Source organism: Bactrocera oleae, chromosome 2, assembly GCF_042242935.1.
Source record: "Bactrocera oleae isolate idBacOlea1 chromosome 2, idBacOlea1, whole genome shotgun sequence".
Classification (NCBI taxonomy): Eukaryota; Metazoa; Arthropoda; class Insecta; order Diptera; family Tephritidae; genus Bactrocera; species Bactrocera oleae.
In genome coordinates, this window is record NC_091536.1 from 55,792,468 (window position 1) to 55,815,335 (window position 22,868).

Here is a 22,868-nt window from a genome sequence, read left to right on the forward strand (position 1 = left end):
TGGGTCAAGCAATCACACAACTGCAACCATTGATCGGTTTCGCACCACGTGGATGATGCGCATTTTTCAACGATGAAGCTCACTTTTGGTTGAATGATTACTTTAATAAACAAAATTGTTTCATTTGGAGTGAAGATCGACAAACCTTTGTTGAGACGCCGTTACATCCTTAAATCATTGGTCCAAATGTCTTCAAAATTTAAAAAAGGAAGCCCGCCATAATGTTACAGTTGCTAGGAAATGCTATAGATATAAATATATATATAGATATATATACTGGACTATTTTTTGTAGAGTAATATCGCTTGTCTATGCATAACATTAAATTATATGCATTTGATTTATTATTTAAAACCACATGCCTAAAACACAGCTCGCATAGTGTTTCGATTAATGTTCTGTAATCTCACAATTTTCTCAAAAGTTTTAAGTAGGAAATGATCATTTCAAACTAACCAATTTTAAAAATTATACCTGTATTTAAGGCTTAATACTCGACTTAAAATGTACATCTCGAAAAATTTAACATAATCAAGATGACATTGTTTCGACCAGATCTGTTTTGGACTTCAATAATTCACCATTATTTAGAGAACACACTGATTGGATTATCTTCTGGCCTTGGTTTCTGAAAAATACCGTATTTTCCTACGTAAAATACGAAACGAATTGCCAAACCGTCCATGTAACAGTTCCGAATTAATATATGTATATGTACTATTTTAATAGCATAAAGATCTTTATTCTGATTTTGATCGGTCAAATTGAGTGGCAGCTATATCCTTTAGTGGTCCGATATGAAAAATGTGTTCGAAGATTGTAGCGATACTTTGGATAATTTAAATGCAAAATTTTGTGACGATGTCTTGTCAAATTAAAAAGTTTTCCATACAAGGACTTGAGTTTGATCGGTCTGTTTGTATGGTAGCTGTATTCTTTAATTGTCCGAAATCGGGGGTTCTGACAATTGAGCAGCTTCTTGCTAAAAGAACGTGTGCAAAATTTTAGATCGATATTCCAAAAGACTGATATACTAGTGGCACACGGACATGGCTAAATCAACTCCGACGTTTCCTGTTGGGAAGACGCTGACTATAAGCCATTACAAATATTATTGATAAATTTTTTTAAGGGGCTGATGACGGTGTAACTGTATAGTTGCGATTTAGAGTTTAAGAATCAAAAGTTTCGAGAAATACTTATTCGTCCGACTTTGAAAATAAACTAATTAGTGATTGGCAAAACGATTCATCTCGACTTACAATTTGGGAAAAATATTTGGTAAATAGATCAGTGTTCGCGATCAGTGGTGTCGCGCTTAATAAAGAAATGTCAGCAAACTTGCAATGTACTTACTCGGCGATTCATTGATTAAAAGAGCCATTCGAATCAAATACAGAAAAAGCTTTTTATTTTAGCAGAAAGTGGAAAGACCAGACTCGAATTTGCGACAGCTCAGACTCTGTCCTGAATATTTTGCAGGGCCCACTAAATATGGCGGTGGTAATGTTATGGTCTGGCGCTCTTTCTCTGGGCACGGGATTCGACCTATTCATAGAATTGATGGCATAATGGACCGATTTGTTTACACCGAAATTTTAAAAACCGAATGCTAAAGAGGAAATGCCACTACAAAGAAGTTCCAGCAGGAAAATGTTCCTAAACACGCCTCAAGGCATTGTAAAGCTTGATTGCGAAGAAACAGAGTTGATGTTTTAGACTGGCCAGCGCAAATCACCCGATTTCAATCCCATCGAGAACTTATGGCAGATCGTTAATTTCAAAATAAGTAGGGAAAATTCTAAAACCAAGGATAAAATTTGTAAAGCTGTCAAACTGCTTTGAATCGCATACCACATGACATAAAAAATAATTAAATTTATTGTATGCTTAAAAGATGCGCTCCAGTCATCTCAAATAAAAAACTCGCTAAGAAATATTAATTTTTAGATATTATATCCAACCGATGAAAGGGGTGCTTTAGTTTTGTCCAATACTGTATATATTAGGTAAAGTAAAAAGTTCGTTCGGCTTTTTATTGATTTTTCAAAAGATCATAACTTTGTGTACATTTGTCCGATTTAAGTCAAATATGCGCCGTTTTGTTCGTAAACTTGTTGCCAACGAGATGCCAACTTCATTATACCCTTCTCGTAGAAGACTGTGTCCCTATTGCCAAAAAACTCGCAGAGCCAATTTTCACAGGCCTCTCTTGAGGCCAACTTCTCACCATTAAGCGCGTTCGCCATGGACAGGAAAAGATGGTAGTCACTTGGTGCCAGGTCCGAACTATAACGTGGGTGCATTAGGACCTCCCGGAGCTTCTGGCGCGACACCAAAGACGTTTGTGGCGTGGCGTTGTCCTGATGGAACACAATTCGGCCTCGCTGTTGATCAAAGATGGCCTCTTCTGGATGACTGCTGCCTTCAAGCGGTCCAGTTGTTGGCAGTAGAGGGCCGAATTGAGCGTTTGGCCATAGGGGAGCAGCTCGCAGTAGATGATTCCTTGCTCATCCCACCAAACACACAGCAAAACCTTCCTGGCCGTCAATCAGGTCTTGGCCACCATCTGGGCCGCTTCCCCGAGCTTTGACCATGACCGTTTGCGCTCGATGTTGTCACAAGTGACCCATTTTTCATCGCCAGTCACAATCCGCTTCAGAAACGTGTCGATTTTGTTGCGATTCTGCAGCGATTCGCAGATGGAAATTCGGTCCATTATGTTTTTTCCGTTAGTTCGTGTGACACCCAAACATCGAGCTCCTTTTTGAATCCAAGGCTATGCAAATGGTTCCAAACGGTTTTCTGGCTTATCTTTAATTCCTCAGCAATTAAATAAGTGCTCACGTGACGGTCTGTTCCCCCACTATTTCCATTATTTTATCGTAATTTTCGACGACAGGCCTCCCGACACGTGGTGCATCTTTGACACCGAAATTACCGGAACGGAACCTAGCAAATCACTTTTGTGCTACACGTTCGTTAACGGTATCGGGCCCATAAACTAAATTAATGTTTTCAGCCGCTTGGCTGCTTTTTCGCTTTAATCGAAGAAAAATTGTTAATATAGCGAATTTTCTCTTTGTTGGTGTCCATTTTTGACGAGCGCTCACCACGAACTGAGTAAATCAATCGAAAAACTGTCAAAAACAAACTTTTAGCGCGAATAAACACGTTTTCAGCGCCGTATAGTATGACATGATGCGACACGTAACACTAGTACTATGGACAATAACGCCGTATCTTAGATAAAAACCGAACGAACTTTTCACTTTGCCTAATATTTATCTAATTTTGCCGGGGTTAGTTGTACTTTGCTGTTCCTTTTAAATATTTAGGATATACCCTGAAAATGTGTAATTTCCGTGTGCAATTTTGGATACTATGTACAGTGGGACTTCTCTTTAACTCTATAAGTTAAAGCGAAATTTCTAATACTCTCAATAAATAAATAGGCTACCAATAGAGCAAGACATCCAAAAGCATGCGTTGCAATTTATTAGCTGCTCCAGATGTCAAAAAGTGCATTTAGATACAAAGAATGCAAAGAAAGACACCACAAAAAAAGAACACGCCGATTTTATTAATGTTTTATTAAAAAAGTTCAAATGAAAAATTAAAAGAAATCGCATTAGTGTGTATTTTAGATTGACTCCCCGGCGTGTGCACATGCAGTTCAACAAACACGATAATAAAATAATAAGAAAAATAAGTTGTAAAATGTGAAATTGAAAAGGAATAAACAAAGTGTTTACACACGCACTTAAAAATAATGGAAAATAATACCACAGCGCACCAACTCATAGCCAAACCCAACTAGCGCACACACACAAGCAAAAGTTTACAAAGTTCGAGCTGCCAAATCCCCTCGGCGAGGCCGCAGCCAAGCTGAAAATGTATTTGGCAGCAGCACCAAAATCTGCGACACCGTCAAAATATGTGGTCGTGCCTTCATATTACCAGAAATTGGCTGCATAAGTAACGTTGATGCTCATCTTTGTGAAATGCGAAGAAAGGCGCTTTGCCTTTTTCAATATTTCGCACGAAAGCAGTTTCTTTTCTTCCTTTAAAATGCTCGCTCGCTGTCCTCGTTTATTGATTTAGGTATATCCCTTGTGTATATTGGGTTTATGGACGTTCCCAGGTTATAAAGATGTGGTGGATTGGATTTTTGGTCAAATGAAAAAATATACGCTGTCTGAAGTCAATTTAAGCTTGCATATAAGCATACTTAGGTACTTAGGCTGAGAAGAAAATATTATAAATGACCATCAAAAATAGCCCAAAAACCATTGCGTAGTCAAAAGTATCGGTAAAAAGTAAAATGTAGACAAAACTTACTAATTAGTCCATTAAATTTTATTGAAAAATATAGATATAATACCCTTCGCAAATAAAAACAAGAAAAAACGAAGCTCAAATACTCTTCACATACATATAAAGAAGTCTCCATACAAGAACCTGATTTTGATCGGTCAGTTTGTATGGCAGATGCATATATGTTAAAGTAATCCAATCTGAACTATTTCTTAAGAGATCACACCATTGCTTAAATAATAATCCATGCCAAATTTGTTGAAAATATCTCGTTAAATGAAAAGGCTTTGCCTACAAGCATGGTATATACAGCAGTATTCCGAAATAACGAACACATTAATTGTCACGCCAGTTCGTTTTATTGAATTTTTCGTTAATTCGAGTAGTTGCGAGGTATGTTTCTTAACTAAAATGAGTAAACTATCCGATGATTTCAGTTAAATAATTTATTTTCTTTAATTATTTGTTAAAAAAGAAAAAACACAAAAAAGTAACAATTCACAAAGCATATATATGCATCTTACCTTAAAAGAAGTAATGTGTTTAAAAATTAAATTCAAGAGATCAAAATATTTGTATATCTGTAAAAAAAATTTCTATAGCTTTTTAGAAAGCGTCGTTTGCTTCATTCGAAAACGAAAACTACTTTATTAGCTTTAATAGCTTCTTTCTGAAGTTCAGGAAGTCAATACAAAAAGTTTCATGAAAACCTAATTGATATGCTTTGCTAACTGGTCATATTGTTCGAAATATTCCTGCATTTCCTTATTTAATTTTTGGGCTTATATTTTCAATTTCTTACCTGATCATCATCATCTCATCGGAATCCTGTATGAAGTTTTGTCACTCATCCATTAAAATCGCTGACTGAGAATTAAAACTAAAAATGTCTCCATTATTCTATTCCTCATTGCCAAAGTATCGTCATCTTGCCTTAAGAATGACGAAATAGAAAGATCATCCTTGTCATCAAAATTACCTTTTTCTCTTTAAGTATCTTATTCCAGCATTTACTAAAAGTTGCTTCAGAGATAGGATAGATTCCATCCCAAAGATAATGCTGCCACAGCATCATAAAGCGTAAATATATCTTCCTCCTTATTTGCAAAAAGACTGGACGAAATGTATAATTGCATTTTGATCCTTTGGTTTTATTAGTGGAGTATTTGGAGCCCATATTTTGGTACCCATATTTTGAAACTAACGATGTATGCTTTTAAACTGAAATTGTTACAAAATTCCGACCTTTTTGTTTTTTGTTGCTGATTAAAAATTTAAGTTTTTCTTTCAAGAAAATTTTTTCTTGCACTCAATTTTCGTAAAAAACATTAATATATGTAGTAACTGTTTCTTTTGAATTTCTTTGATGTTTCGTTCTCAGCATGACAAATCCCCAATGATCGATATTTAAGGTACTCAACTTAAAAAATTTGTTTGTTCGTTAGAAGCGGTTTTCGTTAAAGCAAATACTCATTATTTTGTATAACTTCTGTATACTTGTATATATTATAAATGATCAGCGTGACGAACTAAGTGGATTCAGCCTTGCCTGTCTGTCTGTTCGTATATACGCGAACAAGTTCCTCAGTGTTTCAGATATGGCCCTGAAATTTTGCACACATCCCTTTCTCCCGCTATCGGACGACTACAGCATATAGCTGCCATACAAACAGAACGATCGAAATCATTGTATGAAAACTGTTTTATTTGACAAGATATCTTCACGAAATTTTGCATGAATTATAATATTATGTAACCCAAGGCAATGCTCCAATATCCGAACAAATTGTTCAGATCAGACCATTGTAGCATATCGTTATACAAAGCGACTGATCAAAATTATGATAAAAATATTTTTATAGCCTTATAGCCAAACTTAACGTTTTTTATTCTTTTTTGTTTTTTTTTTTTTTACTTTGAATTTCCTTGCATATTGCATTTATTACAATTGAATTATATATTGTATGTAGAAATATTGTATAATATAGAATATTTTAAAATATATCTAAATATCATCTTCCAGTCAAGGCGTGCTATAAAGACTTAATATACTTTTCTGTATAACTTTTCTGGTTTTCAAATTCAGTTTATATACGATTCTTCGAAGCGTCTACGTTTAATGGAGTAAATATTTTCGAAGCTCCTGGGGACGTGTACAGTGCATGTGTAAATATATTTTACCAGAAAGCATAGTTACAAGTGTGGCTTTACATAGAATGTATTTCATACATATGTACGTATGTATATAAACAAGTAGCATGTGCGTGCCAACCTCAGCTTGTTTGCTATTTACTAATTTGATATGAAGTCAACTAACGTCCCAGCTGTCACACAGCCAATCAACGTGGTAGACAACGTTTGTGCTCTCAAACGGCACCTGGGGACGAATTCTCCTGACGGTCGTGCGTTTTCGCTTGTAAAATATTTGAGCTGCCTGTTTATTAACACCAAATAAGGCGTAGGCGTTCGTTTAAAGTTACCAGATATGCGAAGAGCTAGCAAGGTTGGTTTAAGGAATTGTAATCTCTGCTTGGTATGGTCGAAATTAGATTAGATTATTGGTGTTTATTTGAAAGTATGTATGTATTTGATAAGTTCGAAGTTCCCGCGTTAAAGGGGTTACATGGGTTTCGTCGGTTAAAAAAAATGCCTATTTTCAATAATTTTTATCTATATAAAAAATTGGTAACTTAATTCATACTTTTTTCTGTTTTATAGATACACATTTAAAGAATAATTTCTGGGATTTTCAAAAAAAGATTAAAACTCCGCCATTGTAACCTCATTTACGGTGACCCCTCGAAAAAAAAAGGGGGGGAAATCCTGACAGTATCATCTAAAATGACAAAAAAAAATATGTCTTTTAGTTAAGACCATAAACTAGTGCTTGAACGGAGGAAAAAAAAGTTAAAATTGGAATTTGGCAGACCTTTTTCCAACACAATGAAAATTAAAAAAAAAAAAAACCTTCGAAGCAAGACCTTGTAAATTATATCTCAAAGACATCTGTAAAATTTCATTAAGATCGGTTGAGTAGTTCGCGAGAAATCTTGACAACCGACTTTGAAAACACAGTTCCGAGAAAAACGCGTTTGAAGTTACAAACTGCAGTTTAAATTATAACAAAATTTGAATAAAGTACAATAAGCATGATTGCCATATATACATACATATATGTAAATATATTGTATGTATATATAATATATATACAAACAAGGTGTCAAACTTGCTCAGCTTTTAGTTGACCTCACCTTTTCTTCGTCCACGCTGTATTTAGTCAAACATAAATCTTCTCTAAGTATTAACCATATTTCACCCTCGTCCCTCTTTTTAACTAGCCACGAGCGCCAAGAAATACGCAACGGTACAGGTAATAAACTCACTGTAGACACAATAAATTGTTGGTAACACTCTGTATTCCCTATTACCGACTAAAAGTAATAAATATTGCACAAAAGTATGCAATGGTATTGTTCACAGTTAGCACCGGTAGTCGCGTTGCAGAGAAACGCAGTGACTAGGGCAAATAAACTAATTGTGCTGAACGTAAATCGAATTGTATGAGCACAATCACAACTATTATATGTCCTAAATATATTAGAAATATAGAATACATATATAATATTATATATATATGTATATACTGCTTGGAATTTATTAGGTTTTTTCACTACCTAACATAATCATTATATAATACAATATATGTAACATATGTACATCTATAATATTAGGTAAAGTAAAAAGTTCGTTCGGTTTTTATCTAAGAGATGGCGTTATTGTCCATAGTATTAGTGTTACGTGTCGCATCATGTCATACTATACGGCGCTGAAAACGTGTTTATTCGCGCTAAAAGTTTGTCTTTGACAGTTTTTCGATTGATTTACTCAGTACGTTGTGAGCGTTCGTAAGAAATTTCCACCAGCAAAGAGAAAATTCGCTATATTTTACAATTTTTCTTCGATCAAGGCGAAAAAGCAGCCAAAGCGACTGAAAAAATTAATTTAGTTTATGGGCCCGATACTGTAAACGAACATGTAGCACACAAGTGGTTTAAAAATATGGAAATAGTGGAAACAGACCGTCACGTGAGCACTTATTTAATTGCTGAGGAACTAAAGATAAGCCAGAAAACCGTTTGGAACCATTTGCATAACCTTGGATTCAAAAACAAGCTCGATGTTTGGGTGCCACACGAACTAACGCAAAAAAACATGATGGACCGAATTTCCATCTGCGAATAAACACGTTTTCAGCGCCGTATAGTATGACATGATTCGAAACGTAACACTAGTACTATGGACAATAACGTTATCTCTTAGATAAAAACCGAACGAACTTTTTATTTGACCAATAATATTCACTGAAAATCGGTATATATAATATAATACGTGAGGGAGCAACACAATTTTATTCAATTCATAATTTTTTTTATATTTCTGAGCACGGGACGCTTTACTCGGAATCTGGACTGTCCCGTCCAAACCGGGACGAATGATCAGCTAAGTTTAAACCCATTGTCATGCACGATTGCCAATTTTTCATATAAAGTGTATATTTATAGCTCCTCTTATTCATTCTTTTTTGTAAAAATAATAAATCTTTGCTAATTGCAGGTGTCAAGATCTACTTGCATGTGTGAGGGTACCTCGACAGACTGGAACGATAAATCATTGAGAAATCCAACTTAACCTATACTCAAGCCTTAGTACCAAATTCAATTCTACTTTATTGAGCAAAAAGGAATGGCAAAAAGACAAGTGTCGAAGAGAGCAGCAAATTTTGTCTGTTGTCGATGAATGGTAGATCCAGTCAGCGGAAACTGAAATTGTGATGTGTTAACTAACCGAAATTGCCACCAGAAATTACCACTACACGACCGTAACGTATACACAAACTTTTCGTAGCAGCAAAGAGTGGCAAGTATACCGGCGCTCGTTAACGAGTTGGTTATTGTTGTAACAACGTAAGTGAGTGCATATGTGCAGTTGGCATTACAAAGTTCGCAAACAAGAAATAAATGAGCACATCAACAAAGAGAGTTACGTGTAAATAAATGTTAGTGGTAGTGCTGGGTTTGCGGCTTTTGTCACTTACAAGTGTTGCGGTTGAGTCAAGTTCTATGCGAAATTGGCAAAGAAAGTAGCAGCAAGAAATCTGTGTTGCAAGTTGTCTGACAGCTGTTACGCCAGTCATCTTAATGTTATGCGATAGTCTAAGAAGGTCTTATATTAAAGCAGTCAGAACTCGCTTAAATACGCTACAAACAAACCATATTGAAAGTCATAAGTTTTCGGCAATGGCATCTGGAAAGAACAACATATAATAACATATATGCGAGAACATACAATAGTTGCGACTGTAAATTCTACTTAATCTCGCACAAGTCGCAACTCCGCGGGCAACCGTAAATTACGAAAGCTGGGTCACTGTGACATGAAATTTAATAACGGAAACGGTAACAAAGAGTCATAAACAAAGGTGTATTTACACAATTACACATATACACACATACATACACATTAGCCTAAACTTTAACTTAAGCGCAGCATGGAGTCATTTATACGCGAGTATGCGGGGCGCAGCATCCTGCCACATTTGCACAACTCCGGCGGCGCGTTGCAACGTTACGTGCGCTATGTCCTCGAAGACGCGGTGGCAAGTATACCAAGCAGTAGCAAAAACGGTGCCAGCAGCGGCAGCCACAAAAACAGCCTGCTCATCGGCCTAACTAAAGACAGCGGTGATAGCGCCGAGAGCGGCAATGACTACTACTTTGTTACATCGGCATCCGCTGAGCAATTGCTCAAAGATAGTGAAAGTGTTGTGGCTGCGACCACCGCAACATCCGCGGAGCTGGTGCCACACTCGCCGCTTGCGTACAACGAAAGAAGCTACGCCACCGTCGATAGTGCATCGGTGCAGCTGTTATCAACGCTTACCGTGACTATGAGAACTATTAGCGAGTTCGCGACCACCTCGGCAACAGCTGTTGTGAGCACAACGACGGCGGCAGATGGCGAGCTGAATATAACCGCCGAAATATGTGATGACTCAGCTGAGGATGTGTCCGCGCTATCGACGGCCTATTTCAAGACCATCGTCTATCTGTTGTACATTCCGATATTTATATTCGCGCTGTTGGGCAATGGCACCGTCTGCTATATTGTGCAGTCAACGCCGCGCATGCGTACCGTAACCAATTATTTTATAGCCAATTTGGCGGTGGGCGATATATTAATGTCGCTCTTTTGTGTTCCCTTTTCGTTTGTGTCCATTTTCATTTTGAAACATTGGCCTTTTGGTACTGTGCTTTGTAATTTGGTGAATTACTCGCAAGCGGTGTCGGTGTTGGTGAGCGCGTACACGCTGGTCGCCATTAGTATTGATCGTTATTTGGCGATTATGCGGCCATTGCGACCGCGTATAACGAAAAGGTAAGTAAAAAAAGTCATTTGAGTGCATATTTTGTATTTGTAAATTATTCATATTTAGTAATTTATATGTTTATTTAATTTAATCAAAAAATACTAAAAGCTCCGTGTAAGTTTGACATACTCGTAATCATGATATTTATACCCTGAACAGGGTATGTTAAGTTTGCCACGAAGTTTGTAATATTCCGAAAGAAACATCGGAGGCCCTATATAATGTATATGTAAATGATCAGCCTGACAACCTTAGTCGATTTTGCGAGATAAATGTTGAATAAACCCTAAGCTTTTGAGGTATTAATATACAATTTTACACACGTCCTTTTCTCACTAAGAAACAGTTCATTTGGCGGAACCACCGATATCGGACCACTATAATATATAGTTGCCATACAAACTGAACGCCGGCAGAGTTGAACAAGTTATGTTAGAAGTATGTGACAAGCAGTTCAGCGATTGCAGTTCAAGGTGGGCGCAAGTCCCTTGCCAAATGATGTTGTTATTATAGAACAGCCTTAAACGAACATAACTTCTAGTTATATTAAGAATGTTATTGTGATCTCTTCGCAGTATATATCTTAATATGTTATGTTGCTAATTATTTAAAACCTCGAACTCTAAAAAGAAAAATAATAATAATATCGTTTTAATATTCGAATTGAGTTTAAATTTGTTGAACATAAGAGTCGACTTCCAGCAATAAATTCAATAATAAGTTTAAGAAGACATAGTTGGCTACAAAACATTTCAAGAACTAACGAATATATTTTGAGTGATTTTATAACAATTTTTAAAAATATCGTAGGAAGTTCTCGTGGTTCTATAGATACCGATTTGATTAAGAAGTATTAAGAAAATAGAACTAACAAGTAAGAAAGGGCTAATTTCGATATATCTATGCCGCCACTATATCGCGTATATTGGCACTAGGGTGTCTGATTATTTTAACGTTTGGCATTATGCAAGCCTTCACACACTGACCGATAGATATATTTGGCATAAAGTCTGCTACTCTAACGAAAAGCAATTTATTGTACATAAATATTATACGCATTAAACTTATATACATATATTCCATATTATAACGTTCACTACATTTTGTTAAGATATCTAACATATTGACTGACATCTACGGTATAAAGCCAAAACACTTTTATTAATATTGAAATTATTATATTAGGAATACGGAGGCTAAGGGATATATACATTTTTTACAACATTAACATTTCAAGAATGTAACATAGTACTGTCAGGATAATGTTATATACCGAATTTGTTCTTGAGATATTAAATTTCGCCTAAAGGTGGGCTGTGCTACGCCCATTGTTCAATTTTAATATGGGCTCCTACAATTTTTATGTTCATATTTTTATGACCAAGGGGATGAGTGGGTACGGCCATTTTTAAAAAAGTTTCAAACCATAGTCGCCCTTTTGTCCTGCGATTCATTACACTAAATTTTCGCTTAACGGCAATTTTGGAAGTGTTCGGATTACACCCATCTACAACACTGTCTGAAATCAACTGAAATTCAAATTTTCTCGTTGTCCTGAACGTTTATATATTTATAACACCGTATTTATCTCGATTCGTTTTAGGTGATGAAAATAACGTTGGCTGAACAAAAGTATTATGTGCTGTAGCAATATCTAGCGAGAGTATAAAAATAGATGCAATTATACATAAAATATCTTCATTTTAAAAATAAGGTCCCGTTGATCAGATATTATCATATCTGTGATTCACAAATTAAGAGTTTTTTTTCGCTGAAAAAAAGTATATATTTTTCACTGCAATTATGTTTTCACATTTAAGGAAGAGTAATTCTTGTTTTGATTTCAAGCTTAAAGTCACATTTACAAATCTAAAATATCATGTGAGTTTGTTGGATGAAATTATACTTATACCTACTTTCGCAATATGTTGCAACAGCTACACTGCTTTGTTCATCGTACAGTTGTTTGTAATATCCTGAACTAATCGAGATAGAAATGGATTTATAGTAGTAGTCGGTGTCAAAATATATATATGTGAAAGCTCGTACGATAACCTGCCTTTCAACTCCTCAATACTCAACAGCTTGAGTTAAGCAATTAGTATAGTTAGTACTTCTCAAGAAGTCATATATGCGAAACGTATAATAGATTTGCTTGGGGCTAAGCTGCTGATGAGGGCACATCGGTTAATTAGAAGAGGCTTTACCCTTTTCCCGATGTAATGGTCTCTCAATGTTCTCTATGATAAACCATCCAGACATTATATAAAATAAATTTTTCATTATAGGCATATCTCATTTTTTTCTTCACCTTACAATGTAATTTACAGTAGCGCTGAGTATTAAGAAGTGTAAGAGATAGTCGACCTAAGTCGGCCCAAACATTGGTACTCGTTGAGGTTATACTCCGAAAACATCTATAGTAAGACTTAATTTAGCATTAAGGCAAGTATTACTATTTGAAGTATATTAGTCACCTGCACACCAACAGCCGTCTGAAAAGTGACGCGTAATCCCATAATAAAACTGAAAATTAAATTATTTCACTTTATATTACTGTGCTCCCACATTAAGTATTTATAACAACGAGCAGACGGAGGGTTGTAAATAAATAAAATAATTTCGCCAGCCAGTATTACAATTGATATTGCCACAGAGAGGTCGAGTATACCTGGTTGGTAGAAAGCAGGCTAATTGACAGCGCGCTCGTTTATAAACAATTGCGACACTGAACAGTGTTGTAATTTTGCAATCGTGTGATAATAAAAATTTCATATTGACACGTCTCCCAACTGAATTTTGTTTGTTTTTCTTTACCGTCTGGATTTGAGCGCATAACAAAGATTTATGAAGAAGCGAAAGCTACAAAAGAGGAGCGGAGCTGTACAGGCGCAAATATTTGCAACAACAAACTGTTTAAAGGTTACTCATACGCCATGTAGCGCTTGCTGAGCCTTTACGTGACGTACACTTAAGCAAGCAATAATAAACATTTCAATGCTTACTTTGCAGCGATATTTATGCAATCAGCTGTAAGGCGCAAGTATATCAAGCTGTTGTACTTAGCCGCACCCAGCCGAGCATACATATGTATATGTTGGTATGTATAGTATAGTATATAGATATTAGCTCACGAAACAAAAAATCGAAAAAAAGTTAAAGTTTTGTAGCAAGCACGCAAGCAAATGCTGCCCACCTGCTGCCTGCTGATGTCTTGTATAAACTTTAACTTTTACGAGCGCATAAATAAAATATACTTATGCATATACTGTACTACATATGGCATGTGAGGTGTGCTTACGGGAAAGTAATACTTGAGTGTTAACGGTTTATTCTGCTCTAAGAGCTTACTGCCGTTATATTCGCTCTGAGCTTAGCGTTCTTTGACATTTATGTCATAAGCATGTGGATATAGTTATGTCTGCATAAAGTAGTATAATATCATGGTTCAATGATTTTAACTAGCACTAGCAAAACATCTCTGAAACTTCTAAGCTGCTATTACTTGTATAAGTGAAAGTTTCACTTAAATATTAGATTTAGCAATTTGTACACCAAATTTAAAATTATAGACGAATTTCTTTTATACTGCTATTTCTCTATATCTTATTAGTTTAGGTGTTAGTAAAAACATGAAATATCAATTATTATAAGAAACAAGTAAGGAAGGGCTAAGTTCGGATGTAACCGGACATTTTATACTCTCGCAAGGTCAAATGGTATACTCGTTTGAGATTTCTTTGTGGATTGACTGATATTTTCGGTAGAAGGTTAACTATAGGCACTGGGGTCCACATATTTAGTACTTAGGGGTTTGAACAGTTTTGGTTCGATTTAGACAATTTTTGGCCGCAAGGTGGCATACTTTAATTGCATTATTCACGCAAAGTTTTACCCCGATATAATCATTTTTACCTGATTTGCATAGTGGAATGTGAAAGAATCAGATGGAATTGAAAATGGTGTTACATGGGAAGTAAGCGTGGTTGTAGTCCGATTTCGCCCATTTTCGCACTATGACATAGAAACATGAAAAGAACGTTATGCACCGAATTTGGTTGAAATCGGTTGAGCAGATCTCAAGATATGGGTTTTCACCTAAAAGTGGGCTGTGCCACGCCCACTGTCTAATTTTGAACGCGGTTCCTATAAAGTCATCTTATACCATCTCAGAGATAAAATTTAATGTCTCTGGCGTGTTTAGTGCTTGATTTATCGCGCTTTTAGTAGTTTTTAACAGTACCGTTATATGGGGAGTGGGCGGAGTTGCCACCCGATTTCAACTATTTTCACACCGTCAATAGAAGTGCTAAAAACATTTGCTTCCAGTGAATTTTGTTATTATAGCATTAGCGGTTTAGGAGATATGCACATTAAACCTATTAGAGGCGGGACCACGCCCACTTTTTAAAAAAAATTTTAACCCCTAACCAGATGCCCCTCCTTAATGTGATCCTGTGTACCAAATAACAGTCTTGTATCTTATTGCGGAGCTTAGTTATGGCAAGTTATTTGTTTTTGATTAATGGCGTTTTGTGGGCGTGGCAGTGGTCCGATTACGCCCATCTGCAATACCAACCGTCTCACGGTACCAAGAAACATGTCTACCAAGTTTCATAAAGATATCTCAATTTTTATATCTAACTCGATTAATTTTAGGTGATACAAACAACCGTTAGGTGAACAAAACTATTATACTCTGTAGCAACAGGTTGCGAGAGTATAAAAAGTACAGTCCACTAAAATATTTTCCCTCGGCAATATGTTCAAATATCTTTGAACATGCTTATCACTGATAATGCTGAGGTAGTACAAAACGTACATATAGAAATAGACAAACATAAAATTATATGCATTTATATTGCAATACGCATGCATACATAAATAAATGTATGCATAGATAAAATAGAATTTCAGAAAATAAATTTATGCACTATAATTCTGTAAACTTGAAAACTAAATATGTACACAGCAATATAAAAATCCATATCACATAAAATATTAATTTAATTCTCACTGAATGTAAGTCTATTATTGCCCCACATCAGTAGTAAGGAATTTTAGAAATTACATGCAGTTATTAACATGCGGTATGGATAATGACATCTTCGAAAAGAGGTGGTCATCATATGATGAAGACAATTTATGGGTTTTAAAGAAGAACACGGTTCAAAAAATCAAGTTTTCGTTTTCAAAAGTGTAAGTAGCATAGGTATATTAGAGAAAATGTTGTAATTATAGAAAATACGTTGTTATGTTTTAGCTGGCGTTTCATCCGCGTTGTCTATTATAGTCTGACCTCTTTGATGGCTACTTGCAACGAAATTTTCGCATTTTCTACAGGAAGCGACCTCCAGGTATAATTGAGTAGCCGAATGAAATATTTTGTTGACGTTCAATGTTTTCTTGATATTTTGGGTTTCACCGTAACATTCTTTATTGGATAGGTGTCTGATGACTGTAATGGCCAATCCAGAGTAATAACATGGTTTTCTTCTTTCCATTGAGTACTATTCCTATGTTTCGGATCATTGTCTTCTTGCATTTCAGCTGACTTATGTAAACCCTTTTTATACAATTTTATCATCCTAAAGGTGTTCAGGTTTTCTGGGAAGCAGAGAAGGATTCATAAACACTTCCCTTTTTCTTTAATCACGGTTGATGTTTTTTGCGCCTAATGTAACCTTTTTTCAATGTGTGTTTTTGAAAGTAGGGGTTTGATTACAGTACTGCTCCGTTTGATGCCAAATCTCTGAAGTCTGTCCCGTATTGAATTTTTTAAATTCTTTAAACTGAGCGGTGCTTTCTTTTCAAAAAGGAGAACAATAGCTTTGTTCTTAAATTCCATGTGATTCCTCTACCTTCCTGGCTTGTCATCTACGTCTCCAGTTTCTTAATAATGGTCAGACGTCAGACACGTGTTTATTTGCAAAAAAAACATAATTAAGCCCCATATTTACTACTTTCGGGATCATAGCGAAAACATAATACTATTATAAATATATGACCAAAGAAATTTGAACAAAACTATTAAAACTGCGTCTGCCCCAAATAGGCTACATTTAGGCACCTAAAAAAATAGCCTGGAGCGAAATTACCTTTGAATTATTTAGCAAATTGCTGCATCAGTTGCCGATATTTGAGCATGGCATCTGAGTAAACAAGCGACTTCACATTACTACACAAAAAATTGTCCAGCGGTATTAAATTGCACGATCTTGGAGGAAACACCACAGGCCCACGACGCGAGAGAATGTGCTCACCAAAAAATATCTTCAAAAAATTAATTGTTTCGTTGTCCGTATGACATGTATCAATGTAATCAAGGGTCGTAAACATCAATATTCTCAATTCATTTCAGGCAAGAAGAAGTTATAATGGCTCTATAGCGTTACCCATTGATTGTCATATTATGGCCGGCTTTATTAATAAAAAAATGTGGACCGATAATTCCTTCTGCTCATAAAGCACACCACACCAATTATTTACTTTTTGAGGGTGTAGCCGCGTCTCAACAAAGTCTTGTGGATTATCACTCCAAATGTGACAGTTTTGTTTATTGACGTAAGCATTCAACCAAAACCAAAACCAAAACCGAATGTGCGTCGCACTGATGATCGTTCGGCTTCAATATTGCACGAGTTGGATTTTGTAAGCCCGCAAACCAAGATATGCTAGTCTATTATATTGGCCGAATATTGGACGCAGCGCGCGATGCGTTGCACGAACCGATTTATTATTTTGATAATAAATTTGCATGATTTGCAAACTTTGTTCCTAAGCAAGTCAGTTCATTATAGATAGCAAACTATCATATATGGAGTCAAGTCAGCTGAACGTTTCATTATCCTGAATATCAGTTATATGGGGCTTAAGCAAAGTTTCACCCGATTGCATCCATTTTGGACACAAAGATACACTGTTATTAGGAAAACAAGCTCTCCCATTTTCATTGAGATAATTCACATATTGACATAAAGTCACCCGGAAGTTCGAAAATCTTTATATAACGTATACAAGAGCTATTGAAAGGGTATGATCCCATTTTTGACATAAGAGTATATAAACATCAATGAAACATTTTCCCAGAATTTTAGAAATTTATCTCATTGATTGACCGATATTTTTGACTAAAAGTCGGCCAAACGCACTGGGGTCCACACATTCGGTCAAAGGGGTTTGAACATTTATGGGCCGATTTTAACGGTTTTAAACCCGAGATGGTATACTTCAAAATAATTTTTTGTGCAAAGTTTTATCCGAATATATAATACTTACTCGTATTAGTGTTTGATTAATGAACTGGAAAGAGAAAGACACTCACCTCTGTCATTGACATCTGTGCTGCCCCAGATTGTGTGATGCGCGTTTGAGTCGCATCCAAGTATCGTCATGCACTTGGATGCCTCGCTATCCCGTACCACCTCTTTTACCATCAGTGGTGGCACCTGCTCTTGCTCGTATGGCATATAGCACGGTGGAGTTAGTTCGAGGATATGTGATTTCACATAAGTGTGGGCGGTTGGCCTTGTACAATATATTACAGTCAGTATGTAAGATATCTTAGCGAAATTAACTGATTACTATTATATACCTTAGTACAACGTACAATATACCATAGTTTACTGCCGAAAATATGTGAGTTTAGTCTACGAATTCCCAACTCACAATACTAAATATATTGATATTATTTTATCAAACATATTTACGAAATTGCTTGAAAATATGACCTCAGCAATGTCATAATTAATTCAATTGGCCTTTCCCTTTCTCTGTCGCCAATATAACGTGTGTAATAATTTCCGACTTTTCACCTGACAAAATGTGTGATACTTTAATAAAATTAAATGAACAAGTTTTCTTAAAAACTGTGTGAGAATATGAATGAAATTGGTCTAGACATTGGTCCACACCTTATATAACTAAAATAATGAAATCCGATCCTCTGGTTGACGTTTTCACATCAACTCATTATATAATACTAAATTTAGCTTCTTCAGTACAGTATATATCCCATATATCTCATTTAAAGATGATTTTAATACAATTTATGTTGACGGGGAGTAAAATATAGTAATAAAACTCAATGAGTCTATGACCTATAATATAACTTAATAAACTACCAAATTTGATAGTCATCCATTTACAATTTCATCGAATAATGAATGTTGAATTGTTTCACAATATTTTTTAATATAAAGTTGTAAGAGTATATATTGTTCGGTTACACCCGAACTTAGCACTTCATTACTTGTTTCTTAATATGTTTTAGCCGTACTGTACCATAAGGACTAACATTTGCATGTTAAAAATTAAACAATTATTTACATGTATTTTTATAACGGATTTAACTTGTAACATAATTTATGAAAAGTCTAAGTACATACATATGCAGTTGCGGTAAACTCCATTACATCAAATTCGAAGAAATTTATAGTGAAGAGATGAAATATGTATATAAATGTGAAAACTCCATCAAATCCAGTTAAGCACGAAATTGAGACAGGATGCGGCAGTGTATGTATACAAACAAGTAAATACACATACACATTACAATGATACAAATATAATCAAAATTTCAGTAGAAATGCACGAAAAAGCATTTGCTAACTAAGTAATGTCATTAATTGTGTATTACTTTACAAAGCTATCGAAAATGTGTTGAAAGTTCAATGAGGCACGTAAAGCAGCGCAAATAATGTGAGAAATAGGAATTATTCGTTCGCAAATTCGGTGCCAATTCATCGGTATTTGCTATCTCGCAGATATACTATTTATTTGTGTACTTAAACATTTTCGTAAATGTCGGTGGCAGCCTCCTCCATACATCAGCCAAGTGGCAGAAACTCACACGCGACGCACTCAACTGTGTAACAGATTCAAGTGCTTCCTGTGGTGGCGCCACCGCAGAGTGCAGCTTTGCCAACGTCAATATGCCTATCAAAACGTAGAAAAAAACGAAAAAGGCAACAAATATGCATACATAGTTACATATGTGTAAGTGCTATTAGTTGTACACACACACATATACACATATGTCTATTTGTTAGTCTATTTGCCTTTGCGGCGCTTGACGCCTAACACAAATTTACTCAGCAACTTAATATTTTGTTTTACGGCTGAATGCAGTGTAATGGTACTTTAGCATAGCACGGCATCACATAGCTTAGCAAAGACTTCCAGTTTAGTATATACATACAACACATGTGCATAAGATATCGTATATGTGAATGTGGGTGCGCAAACAAGCGCCTGCCAGCCCGCACGCAAAGCCAATAGCAGTTGGTAGACCAAGCGACAAATAGGCAAACATTTGCGCTGACAAGCTGACAATCAAGCAGCGCTTTAAGCAGTTAGCCAAGCACTCAAGCATATCAATGGCACGTTCACGCGTTCGCCCAACTATTCAAAACGTTAGTTACCATTCAAGTCATCAGCTGATCGGGTTAAGTCAACCATATGGTAAAAATATTTAAGAAAACAGTTTAAATTAAATATTTGATAATTTTCTTCGGCTTAGTATGAGCTCCCTACGACAAAGCTGAGCATGCGTATGTGGCGGTAATATATTCAATTCAAATATGCCTTTATATATGTGGTTCAATATTTGACGCGTCTAAATATTTGTGTGCCAGCAGCTTACTGCGCCTTTATTAGCAATGTTAATAGTCAATTAATTAGTGGATTATTAATACTTCTCAGTGAGAAGCCCAAGTAAATAAAGTTATAAATGTAATGAAATTATTGCTAGTTGTGGTGATAACAAAATATATCAGCTTTTGCACCACGTGTCAATTGATTAGAATTAATCGTGGGTGGTCCTATTGTTAAGTAGTCAAGATCTAATTAGCACCGGCGATAACCAAATTGCTCTTTTAGGGTTATTTAGTGTCAACCACTTTTATATATTACATTTCCATAGTAGCCTAACCTTTTTCCCATCATATTTTTACCCCTGAAAAGTTCTTCGACGTAAATAAAAATATCTTCATTTGCATATACGATCTACTGTTTAATGTACCGTCTTCCCTTATCACAACACTTCATCTAACCTAGTCGCATTGGGGAGTGCACCTAGGCTGAAAGGATTGAAATCTTTTCTCGGCGGATATAGAGTGAGAGTAAGGGCGCAAAACCGACTTTACTCTGTTCTGCAGATCCTCGTTTTGCGCATAGTAACCAGTATAAATGCCACAAGCTACCTTAGTTTGAGGATGATTATTTCTCTGAACTTCCGGTTGTATATTCCCATTAATAAATTTGCTTGACGAAATCCAGACATTGTCTATCAATAACCAACCCTACTTTTCTTTACTTCTTCCCGAAACTCTCCCCTATTGGCTGGTGGCCCATTGCATAGAAATCCTTCGCAAATATCGACTTGGTTTCCACGCCTATTTCTTTAACCTATTGATTCATCCTAGGAGTCCACTATTGCTCATATAACCTTGTTAGGATTTTCTGTGCACTCCAGTAGCATATATTGCCGTCAAATTTTTTTTTTACTTTCTCTCAGCTGCCAGAGTATTCGTTTTTTGTTCGTTGAACTCACAACAACTTTTACGTTCATGTCTTAAATATAGACCTTGATAAAATACCACGAACGTCAGGAAATTCACCTATTGGCACAAACTTCATTCCATTAAAAATTAAAGGATTACACAAGAACTTACAAAATAAAAACGAAAATGTTTGAGAAATGTCGACATATTTCTCAAGGAGTTTTCTTTAAGCTCGATACACTTGTCCCACCGTCGCTCACACTTGTTTAACCAGTCTGAAAATATGTTTACTGGAGATCTTCAAACTAGGCTCATAGCGGCGATAAATATATATATAGATATATGAAGTGACCGAGAAATGAAATACCGAAAGTACGATATTTACTTTTTGCCGAGTTTAGTAAACCTTCAAACGGGTTAAATTTTGGGCTCAAGCTTAAAGAATAAAGAACTGATTACTATCTACATTACCTTAAAAAAGACGATTACCTTCAAATAAATAATACCAAGTTTGATCACAATATCTCAATTTTTACTCAAGTTATCGCTAGCACGGATTGACGGACGGACAGACGGACACCTGTGATGGTTATTATTGCTGCGGTGCAGCCGGAATTAATGTTTTTTTTGTTTGGATCAATTTCACTAATTTTCGGCACCAAACAAATATAGGTCTAGATAATACTTGTATATAATTTTAAACTCTAAAGTCAAACGGAAGTTTGAAAATTATTAAGTTCGGTATATGGGGATAGTAAGTACTGAACCGATTCTAACGACCCGATCATATTATTTTCAGAAGAAGATGGACTCTTATGTTTAATACGGCAGTGAATTTGATGAGTATAACTTAATATCTATCTCATTATCTAAGTGGTAGAACTGTTAGGTGAACAAATATACTATACTTTGTGGCAACATGATTTCAGACAATAAAAGTATTTTCATAGCAGTCACTAAGTTTATGAGTGACTCTAACTTTTATTTTGAATAAGAATTTTTATCAGAAACCACATTGTTTATTTACATGTGTATTAGCATCCATAAATCATTGATATAGTATGTATTTATGTATGTATGTATGTGTTCACACCAAGTATGCGAGTGCGAGTGTTCTTATGAACGCGCATAAAGGAACCGCCGCATATACCTTTATGTTAATGCACATGAGGAGAAATAATTGTTGCGCACAACATAGACGCAATCAAAAAAGCTCAGTGACCTCAACGAAGTCTACTTAAAGTGGCTCAACATAGCTAGTGAGCGTTTTTATGTGCGTATAAACATAAATTATACAGACATATATGTCTGCTTACCTATATATCTGCTTGTGAATTAAGTATGAGGCAGAAGGCGAGACATATGTTCAGCCTATCTTTGTGTCATAAATTTCATATACGCTATTGTTTGCGAATAAAAGCCAGTATTCTGCGCGCTTATCATATAGAAATGAAATATAAGCATAATACTCTTATAGTTGTAGTCAAACATTTTGGTCGGAGTTGGTTACAAGGTTATTTACTCTGAAGTAAATAACAAGAATCATTAATTTCAACGTATAGTTAAACGTCTTGAACATTCAGTGGAACCTCTAAGGAATAACTTAAACTGTAAAATAAGCT

At 35.6% G+C, this 22,868-nt stretch overlaps 1 protein-coding gene across 4 annotated transcripts in view; it reads left to right on the forward strand.

Moving 5' to 3' along the window:
* Positions 1-22,868, forward strand: part of RYa-R (RYamide receptor) — a 404,709-nt gene that overhangs the window by 209,597 nt on the left and 172,244 nt on the right. For all 4 annotated transcript variants that reach the window (XM_036357827.2, XM_036357829.2, XM_036357830.2 and 1 more), the window contains one exon: positions 8,932-10,752. In XM_036357827.2, the coding sequence (XP_036213720.2) occupies positions 9,866-10,752 (887 nt within the window). In that variant the 5' untranslated portion in view covers positions 8,932-9,865. The remainder of the gene's footprint in view (positions 1-8,931; positions 10,753-22,868) is intronic.